We start from the raw sequence: 14978 nt of genomic DNA, 5'->3' as shown, positions 1-14978 counted from the left end.
AAAACAATTTAAATCAACTGCATACCATCCAGAATCCCAGGGAGCGTTAGAAAGGTGGCATCAGACATTAAAGATAATATTCAGGACTTATTGTCAAGATTATCCAGAGGATTGGGATAAAGGAATTCCATTCGTACTGTTTGCAATTGGGGATGCACCTAATGAGTCAACCAAATTCAGTCCTTTTGTACCAATTTTTGGTCATGTGGTAAGAGGACCACTTAAATTGATTAAGGAAAAATTGGTGAGTGAGAAATCGGAAATTACGTGTCAAATTTTAGGGAATGATTAAATAGAGCAGGTGAGTTGACTAGACAACATTTAAATGTTGCACAAAATGTGATGAAATGGGTAGCAGACAAGAAAACCAAAGTTTGTAGTTTTGCCATTGGAGATAAAGTTTTTGTGTTGTTACCAGTGGTAGGTGAACCTTTAAAAACAAGGTTTTGTGGACCTTATAAGATTGAAAGTAAATTAAGTGAGGTGAATTATGTGGTACAAACACCAGATAGAAGACTCACCGAGTGTGCCATGTGAATATGCTTAAAAGGTACTTTGAAAGGGAAGGAGAGAAAAAGGAGGCGGTTTTAATGATTCTAACTCAAAGTGACAAACCAAATCCAGATGACTGTAAATTTGACATACCTCCAATTAAATTGGAAAATGAGGATATTCTTAAAAATTGGGATAAATTGTTGAGTTACCTTCCAGAGGAAAAACAAAATGACCTGAAAGAGTTATTGACATCACATGGGGAAGTTTGTGGAGATAAATTGGGAAGTACTAAAATGGCTATACATGATGTAGATGGAAGAAATGCTGTTCCAATCAAACAACATCCATATAGACTTAACCCAGGGGTGGGCAAACTTTTCCGTGCAAGGGCCACATTCAGAAATTCACAATTGTAAAGGGCCGCATAGTATATTAAGTAAAATAATTAATATTTTAAATAGCCAAAATAAAAGGTCTTTAAAGAAAAAAAAGCACATTTATTTGAAAAACAAAGTAACTCAGTAAGTAACAGAACAATGTCAATGAGAATGATGCATCTGACTGCAGTCATTTACCAGTTTGTTGAAATCAGGTGTCAAGTTGCTTGTGCTGATCATTAACACTGACAGAAGCACAGCCTAGCCGAGTCAACGATAAAAACGCGCGTAGTGGGGTGGATGAGTGGGGCTGCCTTATTGGTCGGTTTAGTTGGGTGTGCAACCAATAGGAGTCCAGGTTACAAACAATAATAAGGCTTATTGTTTGTAACCTGGACTCCTATTGGTCGCACACCCAACTAAACCGACCAATGAGACAGCCCCACTCATCCACCCCACTACGCGCATTTTTATGCGGCCCGCCAATGAGGTGCCCGGAATCATAACCGGCATTTTTGAAAAGCCGCCGGGGAAAAGCCGCTGAAGTAAATGCGCTTATTCAATAAGCACATTTACTTCAGCGGCTTTTCCCTGGCGGCTTTTCAAAAATGCCGGTTATGATTCCGGGCACCTCATTGGTGGGCCGCATAAAAACCTTTGTCGGGCCGCATGCGGCCCGCGGGCCGTAGTTTGCCCACCCCTGACTTAACACTTAAAAATTGGCACAGGTTAACAAAGAGATTGAGAGTATGCATAAAAATGGCATAATTGAGGTGGGTTGCAGCCAATGGAGCTCATCTATAGTGATGGTACCAAAATCGGATGGTACCAATGGTTGTGTGTGGACTATAGAAAGTTTAATGCAGTTACAAGAACGGACTCTTATCCTATCCCACGTTTGGAGGATGGCATTGAGAAAGTGGGACAATCAGCTTTTATTTCCAAACTGGATTTACTTAAAGATTACTGACAGGTACCTTTATCCGAAAGGGCGAAGGAGATTTCAGCTTTTGTGACTCCAAATGATATATACCAATTCAATGTTATGCCATTTGGCATGAAAAACGCCCCAGCCACATTTCAACGGTTAACTAACAAAGTTGTTTCAGGATTACCCAATTGTGCGGTATACATCGACGATCTGGTAATTTTCAGCCAGACGTGGAAAGAGCATTTAAAACATTTGATGGAGTTATTCGATCGACTTCAGGAGGCGGGTTTGGTGATAAACCTAGCCAAAAGTGAATTTGGAAAAGCCCAAGTCACTTTCCTTGAGGAGTTTCTGATACCCTCAACAAGAAGGGACATAATGCGATTCCTTGGCATGAGTGTATTTGATTGAACATTTGTGAAACTTTTTTGTAGTGTGGTTGTTCCACTGATAAACTTGAAGAGATATCAAAAATTTCAGTGGACAGCAGACTTTCAACAGGCTTTTGACTGCCTGAAAGCTGTGATAACCAATGCTCCTGTGTTGGAGAATTGCAAGGGACTCTGATCAGATTGAACTAAAGTATCTGACTTGAAAGAGAAATGCCGAGGCATAGAGAAATGGATGGATCGTGCAAAGACCTTCTTGTTCAAAGAGATGTCAATCGAGACGGATTCCAGTTAGAGGAAGAACAAAAAAAAGGACTATATTATTATACCTGTTTGCATGTGTTTTTTTTTAAATAAAAAAGTATATTTACTGTGTGCATTTCTTCAAGGATAGTGAAAAGATGAAAAATGAAACCATCTTGAAGTTGATGATTTATTTATTTTTTCTGGGGGGAGGGAGGTGTCATGTGAGAGTACCTTTAATAAATGAGTGTGTAAGAAATGTACCTTTAAGAAATGGGATTTTATCAGTGATGTCAGAGAGTGGGTGGAGCTGGGCTGTCTGTCTGCTTTTTACTTTAGTTTCAGGCTGTTTGCTGCAGGGCGTGTTTTAGTTTCGTTTTCAGAGCTTGATAGCTGCAGTCACAGCCAGAAGGGGTATTAGTCTCTCTCTCTCTGTAATCTAAAAACTGTAAATCAATCCTTTGGTGATTTAAGATTAATAACTGCTCTCAGTATTAACTTTAACCTGATGTGCTTCTTCTGTTAAAAATTCTTTTTAAAGAATTATGGATGTTAAAAGGACAGCTTAAGGGTTGCTTAGTGTTGTATTCTTTGGGGGTTGTATTTGAATTAATGGTTGCTAAGATGTTCACAGTATGTTTTAAAAAGGTTAACTTGAGTTCATAGAATAAACATTGTTTTGCTTTAAGAAACACTTTTCCGTTTCTGCTGTACCAGACCGTTACAGTGGGCCGTGTGCTCCTCACACCACAATCTATTAAAAGTTGTGGTTTAGGTGAACTCCATGATACACTTTGGGGTTCTCTAAATCTTGACCCATAACAGATGTATTGGTGATTGCACGCCTGACAGAAGCAATGGATTTTTGTTTACTGTCATGTGTACCAAAGTACAGTGAAAAGTATTTTTCTGTGAACAGCTCAACAGATCATTAAGTTAATGAAAAGAAAAGGAAATAAAAGAAAACACATAATAGGTTTTAAACGAGTTTTAATTACGAGTTTTTAAAAAACGAGATTGAATTACGAGTTTCAGGTATAATAATAATCTTTATTAGTGTCACAAGTAGGCTTATATTAACACGACAATGAAGTTACTGTGAAAATCCCCTAGTCGCCACACTCCGGCGCCTGTTCGGATACACTGAGGGAGAATTGAAAATGTCCAATTCATCTAAGAAGCACATCTTTCGGGACTTGTGAGAGGAAATCGGAGCACCCGGAGGAAACCCATGCAGACACGGGGAGAATGTGCAGACTCGGCACAGACAGTGACCCAAGCGGGAATCAAACCTGGGATCCCGGCGCCGTGAAGCAACAGTGCTACCCACTGTGCTACCGTTCTGTGGTACAATCTATTAGACTGCAAAGCAATGAAACAAAGGGTCAGTGCATATCAGTTACTTATAGTGCTCTGAACAACCAAATGCAGCAGGGATTTGATTCCTAATGAAAATGAATTATTTGTCTCCAGTTTTTAGTGTGAACAGAGTTTAATATAGTGGGAGCATTTGAAGGGCTAATAAATTGAATGAGTATACTTCGGAAAACATTGCGTCCTTGTGGATTGGTCTGGAATGGAATTTCTATTGTCCTACTTTTCCACAGTGTGTTTAAATTTCAACACTGTGGTGAGTGAAAATTGGCTTTATATTCACCAGTTTTGCAAGGATCGAACAATAGTTAGCTCTACTGATGTCTGACTTTGTGCATCTCTCACAAATCTTCTCACTATTCATGTGGCTTCTTTAGGGTCCCATATTCGAGAAGCAGCTAAAGCTGGCTTTCACTCACTTGCACAAAGCTTAAGGACAAGCACCAAATACATTATAGAAGCCTATTATTGAAACATAAAACAGATTATTGGACCTTGTAAAAAGGCCTCCAGCAGTGGCGTGCATGCAAAAGCACAGGAACAGCCAAGTGAACGTGATCAGCAGCAATTCTATTGATCTGCACACAAAGCTGTAAGACAGACAGCAACGTGCCTTGAGTTCCAACAGTCCAAGTAATGATCCACATATATCAGAGTCAATCACTAAGGCAAGCAGCAGGCTTTCTGACACATGGGCCAAACCACTGAGCTGGTGAAGCAGACCGGAGCAGGGCAATAGCTACAAATACATCAATCACAAAGAAGAATTTACAGCACCTGGAAATACTTGTCTTGAAGCCTTATGCCACACACACTCAAACATTGTGTGGGTTTCAACACTGGAAACTCTCAACCAACACATGCACTCATGCAAACAATATGGTTCACACATACACTGGGCTGAATTAGACGAGGTGCCCAACTGCCCATCCTCCATAGCTAAAAAGTCAAGGGAGCATCAACAAGGAGAACATGGCAGTCTCAATTGGCTGTTAATAGGCTGGAGATGGGTTTTCTGACTCTCACGGACAGGAAATTCCACCTCAGTGAGCTGCCAGCCAATTAGAGAGCAGCAGCACTTCAACACTTCGAGACACAGGCACGCAGCAGTGAATCAGGATTTGGCTAAGTGCATGTGTGAAATTTGAATTAAAAAAATATCTTGAATTGAAAGTCCAATGGTGATCAGGAAACCATTGTCGATTTTTATAAAAACCCATCTGGTTCACTAAATTCCTTTAGGGGAGGAAATCTGCTGTTCTCAGCTGGTCAGGCCAATGTGTGACTCCAAACCCACAGCAATGTGGTTGACTCTAAAGTTCCCTCTAAAATAGCCTGGCAAGCCACTCAGTTGGAGGGTAATTAGGGATGGGTAATAAATGCCACCCCAGCTGGTGACATCTACTGGTACAAAATGAGGGTCTCGTTGACTGCCAAGCTGGCAGAACCCGGCGACGTGGTGGGGGTCTGGGGTTTAATAGGCCAATGAGGTGAGGGGGTGAAGGGAAATAACCCGGGCAGGGGGAGAAGCATTAAACCATGGGTAGGCCCATCAATGGGCCCAAGAGATCCGTGAAGGAGGGTGGGAATTAACTACCCACTTAACAGCCTCACCCGACGCTAACCTTGCTGCTGGTAAATTTGCAATTAGGACAGGGATTAGGCAGGTAGGCTTCCCAACTGGTTTAATGAGCAACGCCCATCTTCAAGCTTGCTGGCGGGGAACATAAAAATCCAGCCCACTAGAGTACACTAAAAACTCTCAAAACATTTTTTCACGTGCACTCACACACCTCAAGCTCTCAAACACCAGGTGCTCTCAGACACCACATACTCGAAAACAGCACATCTTCTCAATCACCACAAGCGCTCAAACAAATGGAACAGGCACTCAAACACTAAATGTTCTCCAATCATCTGTGAGTCTGGGTTAGAACGTGGTGCCTGGCGCAGAGAGGAATAACGAGGATTGCAGAGGAAAGCAGAAAATAATGCAGCCAAGCTATCAAACAGAAAAATAGAACCATACCTCTCTGCAACTTTGGACATTTTTAACCGGTGCCTGTCCAGCTGCATTTGCCAGAGCTTTATCTGCAAAAGGAAAAATACATCAAATCAAACTCCCCAACCTGGAAAGAGTGGACCTAGTGTAAACCACATGTGATTAATTACAAACCTGTTGATGTAGTTCTTCTACAGTTGGTTGCTTTACTTCTGGTGCAGGCGTGTGGGTGGGACTGTGACTTCGGACATCGTTTTGTAGTCCATAGACAGACTGAAGAACGGGATAAAAAGAGGACTATCAAAAGTTCTTACAAGAAGGCCCTGACGTATTCTAAAGTTATCCTTATTTTCCCTTCCAGTCACATCAATATTTTCAATATCATTAAATCTGAATAAGACATTTTGGTGCAGGACTGCCACTTTGGTGTGTTTGTTTGAACACACGTACCTTTATTATGGCAGCAAGCTGGATTTGGTGCTCACAAGTGGCACTGGCTCTTGCATAATGTTACCTGTGATCCAAGATTCCATGTCACAAAATAGGTTTTTGTTGGATCATCTGTGGTGATTTTGTTAAGCTGTTTGATTTTTCCAAAAGAGCCACTTGTTCTCAATATTCAATGATTATGCCAATGGTTTTTACTTCTGCACTCACCAGTCCACAATGTTCAGCTGATTGGCTTGACAGAGGGAAAATTAATCGCTGGGAGGGACATAAACCAGAATCTTCTCACTTTTGATCCCGCTAGAACAGTGGGACTATTTTTGGGTTTCCAATCTGACTCTGAATTGGCCACCCAGTAGTTGCTGTTTGCCAGAGCAAGCTAACTCTCATCTCATCTCTGGGCTTCCTGACCAATTAGGGAGGGAGGGAGGGCTGGGTGACGTATCCATTTTTAAAAGGGAGATTTCTCATTAATAGGGCCACAACATGGGTTGCCAGGGCTCACCAGCATTTGGAGTTTCCTGGCTGCAGCAACCAAAGGCTGGAGAGCAAATCTGGGAAGGTTGTCGCCTAAATCGCTCACTCTCACCTGAAGGTCCTGCTGGGGGATCGGAGGGTCTGCAGTGAGGCAACTCAATGACTGGACGAAGAAGACAGCCTGTCTTAACAAGGAGACACGGTTGGAAATGACCAAGGACGTCATCAGCCGGACTGTGCTCCCTCCAAGCTGGAGACAGTGCACCGAGTGGATCCAGGGCTGCAGGAGGGAATGTCAGGTGAATGGTGTAAAGAGTCCTGGTGACAAGCCACACAGCTCAGCATTCTCCTGCACAGTGTGCCTGTGGTCAACACACCTTGCTCCCTCCACTCATGCCTCTCCCTGCGGACACCTCACATTCCCAGGCAGTCAGCACTCACTCTCCACCTGTAGTCTAATGTGTTGTCAATGTCCATGTTTCGCAGCACTCCACACAATGTGCGTCCTTCCCTCCTCTCCACAAATGCCCTTATGAACACTCACACCTCAAGGTTACATAGAACATAGAACAGTACAGCACAGAACAGGCCCTTCGGCCCTCAATGTTGTGCCGAGCCATGATCACCCTACTCAAACCCACGTATCCACCCTATACCCATAACCCAACAACCCCCCCCTTAACCTTACTTTTTTATTAGGACACTACGGGCAATTTAGCATGGCCAATCCACCTAACACGCACATCTTTGGACTGTGGGAGGAAACCGGAGCACCCGGAGGAAACCCACGCACACAGGGGGAGGACGTGCAGACTCCACACAGACAGTGACCCAGCCGGGAATCGAACCTGGGACCCTGGAGCTGTGAAGCATTTATGCTAACCACCATGCTACCCTGCTGCCCTACTTGCAGGAGACAAAAGCGCACAAATAGGTGAGAGGCAGAGACCATTTGAGAAAGGGAGTGCAGTGGTCTCCCTCCAGATACAGGCACCATGTCAGCCCCTGGTAATGACCCACCTGCTCCACTGGGATGGAGGTCTTGTTCCTGGAGGCTGCAATTGACAGCAACAACCTGCCATGCGGGCCTGAACGTTCTGATGAACCGGTTTACAGGTATGTGGAGAATGCTGATCCTGTGGACCCTCTGTTCTTCATCTTACCTCCTTCCACCTGGGGACTAGGGGCTTTTCACAGTAACTTCATTTGAAGCCTACTTGTGACAATAAGCAATTTTCATTTCATTTCATTTCTTGGTGTCCATCACATTTGCACCATGGAGGAATATGTGGCTAAGGAGAGGGTAGCTGTTGCTCCTGCCGGAGCTGGTGCTGGTGATGTGCCTTCTGCTCTTGCCTTGAGCAGAAGTGGAAGGTGGAGCTGCATAAGCTTCTCCCGTTTGTGTTGACTTCTTCCAAGAAATCAGCAGTCACCTGTCATGCAGTGAAAACAGTCTCTGAGAGAAGTGTTTTGAACCACCATTGTTGTTGCACAATGATAGGATGGGTACAGAAGGATACGGCACAAGGAAGTGTTGAGGGTTTTGGCAAAGGTTGGTATCATGACCGGTACAGGCTTGGAGGGCCGAAGGGCCTGTTCCTGCCCTGTATTGTTCTTTGTTCTTCTTTTAAACTGGCCATGGCTAGAGCTCTTCAGTGTAACTTCAAGCATTTTCAGCCTGCCAGTTTCACTGAAGAAGTCTTTACTATTGTACACTCTCTTTTATGGCCCTAGTGGCTGCTGCTATGTCAGGAAACAGGCTGAGAAATCCTGGATTCAGCTTTAATTGGCTTACTACTGTGGTGATATGCATCACTGTAAATACACAAGGGTTTAATGTAGATACACTAGGACATTGTAAATACACAAGGGGTTAATGTGAACACACTACAACTAGCTAGACACTAGAGGGAGCGCCAGAGACATCATGACACACAGTCAACCAATAGGTCAGTAAGATAGGACAAGACCAATGGGCATTCAAGACACACACACAAAGGTGACACTACCACAGGAGGGCATTATACCAACCCATATACATGGACACAGCACACATGATCTTCCTCTTTCCAGTGGAGACACTTTGTGAGTACACAGGGTTGATTGAATCACATCACACCCACCACGTGGATTGTAGCAGACTGGTTAGATAGTCTGAGTAGCTATAGCAGGATTAACAGGAGAGTCGAATCCAAGTAGGAGAATTGTTAACAGTTTAATAAATGTGTTAAAGCTATCTTCAAGTCTGAACCTTCCTTTGTCAGAGTGCACATCAAGGAAGCAGCTTATGCTACGTCAAGAGCATAACAAAGTAACTACCTCAACCACATCCTAATGACTGATCTGACTAATCTAAAGGGGTTCTCTGTTCTCCTTTGGTCCTACCCCAGGGAAAGCAGGAAGAGGGCAGGATAAAATCAGGACTTCAATTCAATGTCAATTTCAGGGATTGCCACACCCCATGTGCATCTGAACCTGTCACTCCAGGCCAGGAAAAGTCTGCCCAGAATTTCTCCCCTGTGCATTTATTTTCATTGCCTTATACACCACTGCAGATTGTCTATAGTATTTCGCTATTGAGACAGAGTAGATGCATCCAGCATGGATAAATAACAACTCTTCATTAGTTAGATATGTTCGGTAAATAGCCAATCATCACAGTGAATCCCCATTATTGGACACCCATTTTGTTGTGTGCTCAATAGTCATGCAGCTGGTTAGGATGCTTTCTATGGCAAATTCTGAAAGCCGAATTTGCTTAGTTTCCTGAGGAAGTACAGGCGCTGTTAAGCTTTCTTGGTCCCAGCGTCGACATGGGTGGACCAGGACAGATTGTTGGTGATGTTAAGTTGTTATGGTGAGGAGTTAAACACTCAACGGCATTTTTCCTACACAAGTTCAAACGTTGCTATCGATTATTACAATATATTGCTAAACTTCAGCTTGTGGCTTTAGCTTTGGACCTCTTCATGTGGACATTGCAGAAAATGTGTTTGATTTCCCTGACCATATCATTTTATTTTAATTTTGTTCCTTATTTTGTCATTTTTAAAAGATGATATGTTGGTAGGTCAAGTGCTCCGTGAATCTGAAGTGCTACCACTCTTGTAAAGTATCCCCACGGATTTGGTTTTACCAATGCCCTTTGCCTTGAGACAGAGTGGGGCCCATTTATTACATACAATGTCAGCTTGCATTTAAATAGTGCCTTTAACAAAGTACATTTAGCTTCACATGTGCCATCTATTTACGTAAGGAGATACTTGTTTAATTGTTTTACATATGCTTCATGTGTCCTTTTCCACAAGAAAATCAATCACCTTTCTTTTGGCCTATCGAACGGTCCAAATCCTCTATTGGTCTCATTACATCTGTCCAGTTAACTCCATCTCATCAACACAAATTTGTAACATGTGAGCAAATATTCTCCGCTATATAATTTCTAAACAGGTGAAACAGGAGACCAGATAAATGACAATGATGACAAAGTTTCTTTTAACTGACATATTCCCACTTACCGATATGAAAGATAAAGGTAAAATCATAACTGAATTGTAATGAAATGGCTTGTGGTGAACATAACATGAAAACTAGCCCGACAAACCATGAGGTACTTAAATTTTGACTTTCCACCAAGAAGAGGAATGGTATTAATCTAATTTAGTGCTGCCACGTGTTAAATCTGTTGCCTTTTGCCCAGGGGAAATATCACCTGAATTTGCAGTGGTAAACAATTGCGTTCTTCTTAATGTACACTGTCCATTTGATCGGACTTTATTCATGCTTAGTTCCACTACTTACATGTTTATTGGAAAATAATTTGCTGTTCTTTAATAGAACATGGTATTTGAGAGCAACAGGTACCTAGGAGCGACTGCGAGACAGTAATGTAATTAAAGGATCAGAATAATGTGATAAACTCAGAGAGAAGCTTGAATAATTATAATCATCAACTGAGTTCTGGAAGGCGATTACAGTCTTGAAATTAGTTCAGAGTGCTTAATATTCTTAAAATGTCCACTGTGAAATTCGCAAGGTGATTTACTAAGTCATCTGCCATTCTCTTCAAAACAAGTTGGCACTGATGGCCAATCAGCTTCTTGGGATGCAAGAGTGATGACACCTTCACTGATAACTAATCAAATTTTATATTAGCCTACACTTGTCACTGGAGGCTGGTTAGCTTAATTGGCAAGGTCAGTAGCGTGTGGATTTGAATATTGAAAATAGTAAGGGTTTGAATCTAGCATGGGATCTGCTTCCTTACCCTGTCCCTTAGAGTGGAAGTACCCTGACAAAAACTGCCAAAGAAATGGTTGAAGCATTAGCAGACAATGACATGGACATTCCTTAGGGCAGTGCACAAATTAATGAACATTTGTTACAATGGATGTGGTTTGGTCTTGACTCCAGGTGTGGATCTGGCCTATTCGTAGAACACATCAGTGGTGGCAATGGAAAATTGCATGTTAGAAACATTTAAATAAATGGAGACAATTGAAGGGAATAGCAGAAAGGGTACTGACAATAGCCAACACTTTTACAAAAGCTGAAAGAACATCTGAATTTGTTGGTAGTGATTGCCAAGGCTGAAGTGATAAGGGTTAAAAAGTGACAAATATTAAGGGATAGGACACCCAATGTGGGACGAGAGAGCAGCTTAGTGCTCAACCTGATGTTTGATGACTGCTCAAGTGGAGTTGGTGCTGCATACGATGCTCGTTTGTGTCGAAAGTAGACCATCAAAAAATGAATATTTATCACATTCAGTTTGCCTTGCAGTATAGCACACTAGACAAGCAGGGCGCACGACAGGCACGTGGAGTACACAAAGAGCAGCAATGCTGGAATTGCAGTTCTGTAACAGCGCTACTGATTCTGCTGTTTCTTCATTTCATAAACATGAAACCATACTCTGCTCAGAATCTGCCCCAACCCATCTAAACTTGAAAGCACAGAAGAATACAGTTTGCATTTGATGAAACCATCAATTCACCAGACACATGTTTCCGATATGAATCTAGTCTTTAATCGACTTACTTCAGAGCCAGCCTGTTACCCGTTGATGAACTCTTAGTGAACTCAGGCTGACTCTGGACAAGGGTATTTATACAGCTGCACTTGGGGGAGGAGTCATGGGCGGAACCAAGGGTGGAGCCCAGTACAAGTTCCTGAGTACTCCCAGAGCTACTCCCCCTAGTGGTAGGATAGCGCTACTGCGCTTACAAAGACAGTGTGAATTATCATATATATCTATATATTACATTCACCACATTCACCCCCTGCAAAAAAATTAAGTCCAGCGGGGGTGGTGGCCTACAACGTCAGTCTGTCCGGTGGTTGAACTGTCCGCTGTGATCTGCGGAGCACCGGGGTTGCAGCCTCTTGAGGTGGCTGGATGGGTGTTGTGTGCTGGGGTACGATGGCGGACTCCAAGGAGGGTTGTATCCGAGCTTCATACTCTCCTGGTTCGACCAGGGACTGGGAGCGCTGGGGGCTGGCCGGCGCGGGGGCGCGGAACTGGTGGAGCGAGCTCGTGGGCTCGAGTGCGCGAGGGGTCGGCAGCATGGGGTGTAGGGTGAGAGGTCCTTCTGTGGGGGTAGAGGGCATGTCGGATCCGGCGGGTGCCAGATCCCGGAGGGATGCCATGTCCTGATGGCCGTCAGGGAACTCGACGAATGCCTACTGGGGGTTGGAGCAGGCGCACCTTTTCAACAAGGGGGTCGGTTTTGTGCGCCCTGACATGTTTCCTCAGCAGTACGGGGCCCAGCGTCCTCAGCCATGCCGGAAGTGAGACCCCCGTGGTAGTGCCCCTGAGAAATATGAAGAGCCTCTCGTGAGGGGTCTGGTTGGTCGCCGTGCACAAAAGGGACCTAATAGCGTGGGGCGCGTCTGGGAGGACATCCTGTCACTGGGAGACTTGGAGCTTTCTAGACCGGAGGGTCAGTAGGACGGTCTTCCAGACCGTCGCAGTCTCCCTTTCCACCTGCCCGTTCCCCCTGGGGTTGTAGCTGGTAGTCCTACTCGAGGCAATGCCCTTGTCGAGCAGGTACTGATGCAGCTCGTCGCTCATGAAGGACGAACCCCGGTCGCTGTGTACGTAGCTGGGGAAACCAAACAGGGTGAAGATGCTATGCAGGGCCCTAATGACTGTGTGGGAGGTCATGTCGGGGCACGGGATAGCGAATGGGAAACGGGAGAACTCGTCTACGACGTTTAAAAAGTAAACATTCTTGTTAGTTGAGGGGAGTGGCCCTTTGAAATCAATCGCGAGGCGTTCAAAGGCGTCCCTAGAAGCCTTGACCAGGTGGGCCCTGTCTGGTCTATAGAAGTGCGGTTTGCACTCCGCACAGACCGGGCAGTCTCTGGTGACCGCTTTTACCTCCTCGTTGGAGAAAGGCAGGTTTCGGGCCCTGATGTAGTGGGCGAGCCGGGTGACCCCCGGGTGGCAGAGGTCATTGTGGATGACTTTTAATCGATCAATCTGCGTGCTGGCATATGTCCCGCGGGATAGGGCATCCGGAGGCTCGTTGAGCTTCCTGCGTCGATATTTAATATCGTAATTGTAGGTGGAGAGTTCGATCCTCCACCTCAGAATTTTGTCGTTTTAAATTTTGCCCCTTTGCGAGTTGTTGAACATGAAGGCAACCGATCTTTGGTCGGTGATGAGGGTGAACCTCCTACCTGCGAGGTAGTGCCTCCAGTGATGGATAGCCTCCACAATGGCTTGTGCTTCTTTCTCGAATGAAGAGTGTTGGAGTTCTGAAGCGGAGAGGGTCCGGGAGAAAAAGGCAACTGGTCTCCCTGCCTGATTTAACGTGACTGCAAGAGCTACCTCTGAGGCGTCGCTCTCTACCTGAAATGGGGTGGATTCGTCCACCGCCCGCATGACCGCTTTGGCGATGTCCTCCTTGATGCCGTCGAAGGCCTGGCGTGCCTCGGCTGACAGGGGAAATCGTGTGGCCCTAAAGAGTGGGCGAGCTTTGTCCGCATATTGAGGGACCCACTGGGCGTAGTAGGAAAATAAGCCCAAGCACCGTTTGAGGGCCTTGGGGCAATGGGGGAGGGGGAGATCTAAGAGGGGGCGCATACGGTCCGGGTCTGGGCCCAGGGCTCCGTTTTCCACGACATAGCCGAGGATGGCTAGTCTGGTTGTGCAGAAAACGCATTTCTCCTTGTTGTACGTGAGGTTCAGTTTCTGTGCCGTCTGGAGAAAACGGTGGAGGTTGGCGTCGTGGTCCTGCTGGTCATAGCTGCAGATGGTGACATTGTCCAAGTACGGAAACGTGGCCCGCAGCCCGTACTGGTCCACCATTCGGTCCATTGCTCGTTGGAACACCGAGACCCCATTAGTGACGCCGAAAGGGACCCGGAGGAAATGGAAGAGGCGGCCATTGGCCTCGAATGCCGTGTAGTGGCGGTCCTCCGGGCGGATTGGGAGCTGGTGGTATGCAGACTTCAGATCCACCGTGGAAAAGAGCCGGTACTGGGCGATCTGGTTTACCATGTCTGCTATCCTGGGGAGGGGATACGCGTCGAGGAGCGTAAATCTATTTATGGTCTGACTGTAGTCGACCACCATACAGAATTTTTCCCCGGTCTTAACGACCACCACCTGAGCTCTCCAGGGACTATTGCTGGCCTCTATGACCCCCTCACTGAGTAGCCTTTGGACCTCTGCTCTGACAAATACCCTATCCTGCAGGCTGTACCGCCTGCTATGAGTGGCTACGGGTTTACAGTCCTTTGTGAGATTGGCGAAGAGAGGAGGGGGGGGAATTCGCAGCGTAGCGAGGCTGCAGATCGTGGATGGGGGAAGGGGCCCTCCGAAGCTGAGGGTGAGGCTCTTGAGGTTACATTGGCAGTCTAGGCCTAATAAGAGTGGCGCGCAGAGGTCGGGCAAAACGTAGAGTTTGAATTTCGAGTAGCTAGCGCCTCTGATTGTGAGTGTCGCGGCGGTGCGCCCCTGGATTTGGACCGAATGGGAGCCTGAAGCGAGTGAGATAGTTTGCTGCACGGGGAAAACGGAGAGCGAACAGCGTCTTACCAGGTCTGGATGTATGAAGCTCTCCGTGCTCCCGGAGTCGAAGAGGCATGGCGTTTTGTACCCGTTGATATGGACCTCTGCCATCCAGTTTCGTAGATTCTTTGGTCGTGATTGGTCCAGGGTGACCGCGCTGAGTTGCGGGTAGTCGGCGGCTCGATCAGCTGTGCTGGAGTGGCCCCGTGATGACTGCCCTCTG

General features: G+C 45.5%; 1 protein-coding gene across 8 annotated transcripts in view; it reads right to left on the bottom strand.

Moving 5' to 3' along the window:
• The window catches only part of LOC119974827 (regulator of G-protein signaling 7), a 585527-nt gene that overhangs the window by 59779 nt on the left and 510770 nt on the right, over positions 1-14978 (bottom strand). For 6 of the 8 annotated variants that reach the window (XM_038814129.1, XM_038814137.1, XM_038814144.1 and 3 more), the window contains exons 11-13: positions 6848-7015; positions 5986-6084; positions 5839-5900 (exon numbers count right to left, since the gene is read on the bottom strand). In XM_038814129.1, the coding sequence (XP_038670057.1) occupies positions 5839-5900; positions 5986-6084; positions 6848-7015 (329 nt within the window). The remainder of the gene's footprint in view (positions 1-5838; positions 5901-5985; positions 6085-6847; positions 7016-14978) is intronic. The other 2 variants (XM_038814150.1, XM_038814160.1) reach the window with 1 other exon arrangement.

The sequence above is a fragment of the Scyliorhinus canicula genome, chromosome 1 (assembly GCF_902713615.1).
Source record: "Scyliorhinus canicula chromosome 1, sScyCan1.1, whole genome shotgun sequence".
NCBI lineage: Eukaryota > Metazoa > Chordata > Chondrichthyes > Carcharhiniformes > Scyliorhinidae > Scyliorhinus > Scyliorhinus canicula.
The sequence above is the reverse complement of the archived record's forward strand: the minus strand, read 5'-3'. Positions and strand labels throughout refer to the sequence as shown.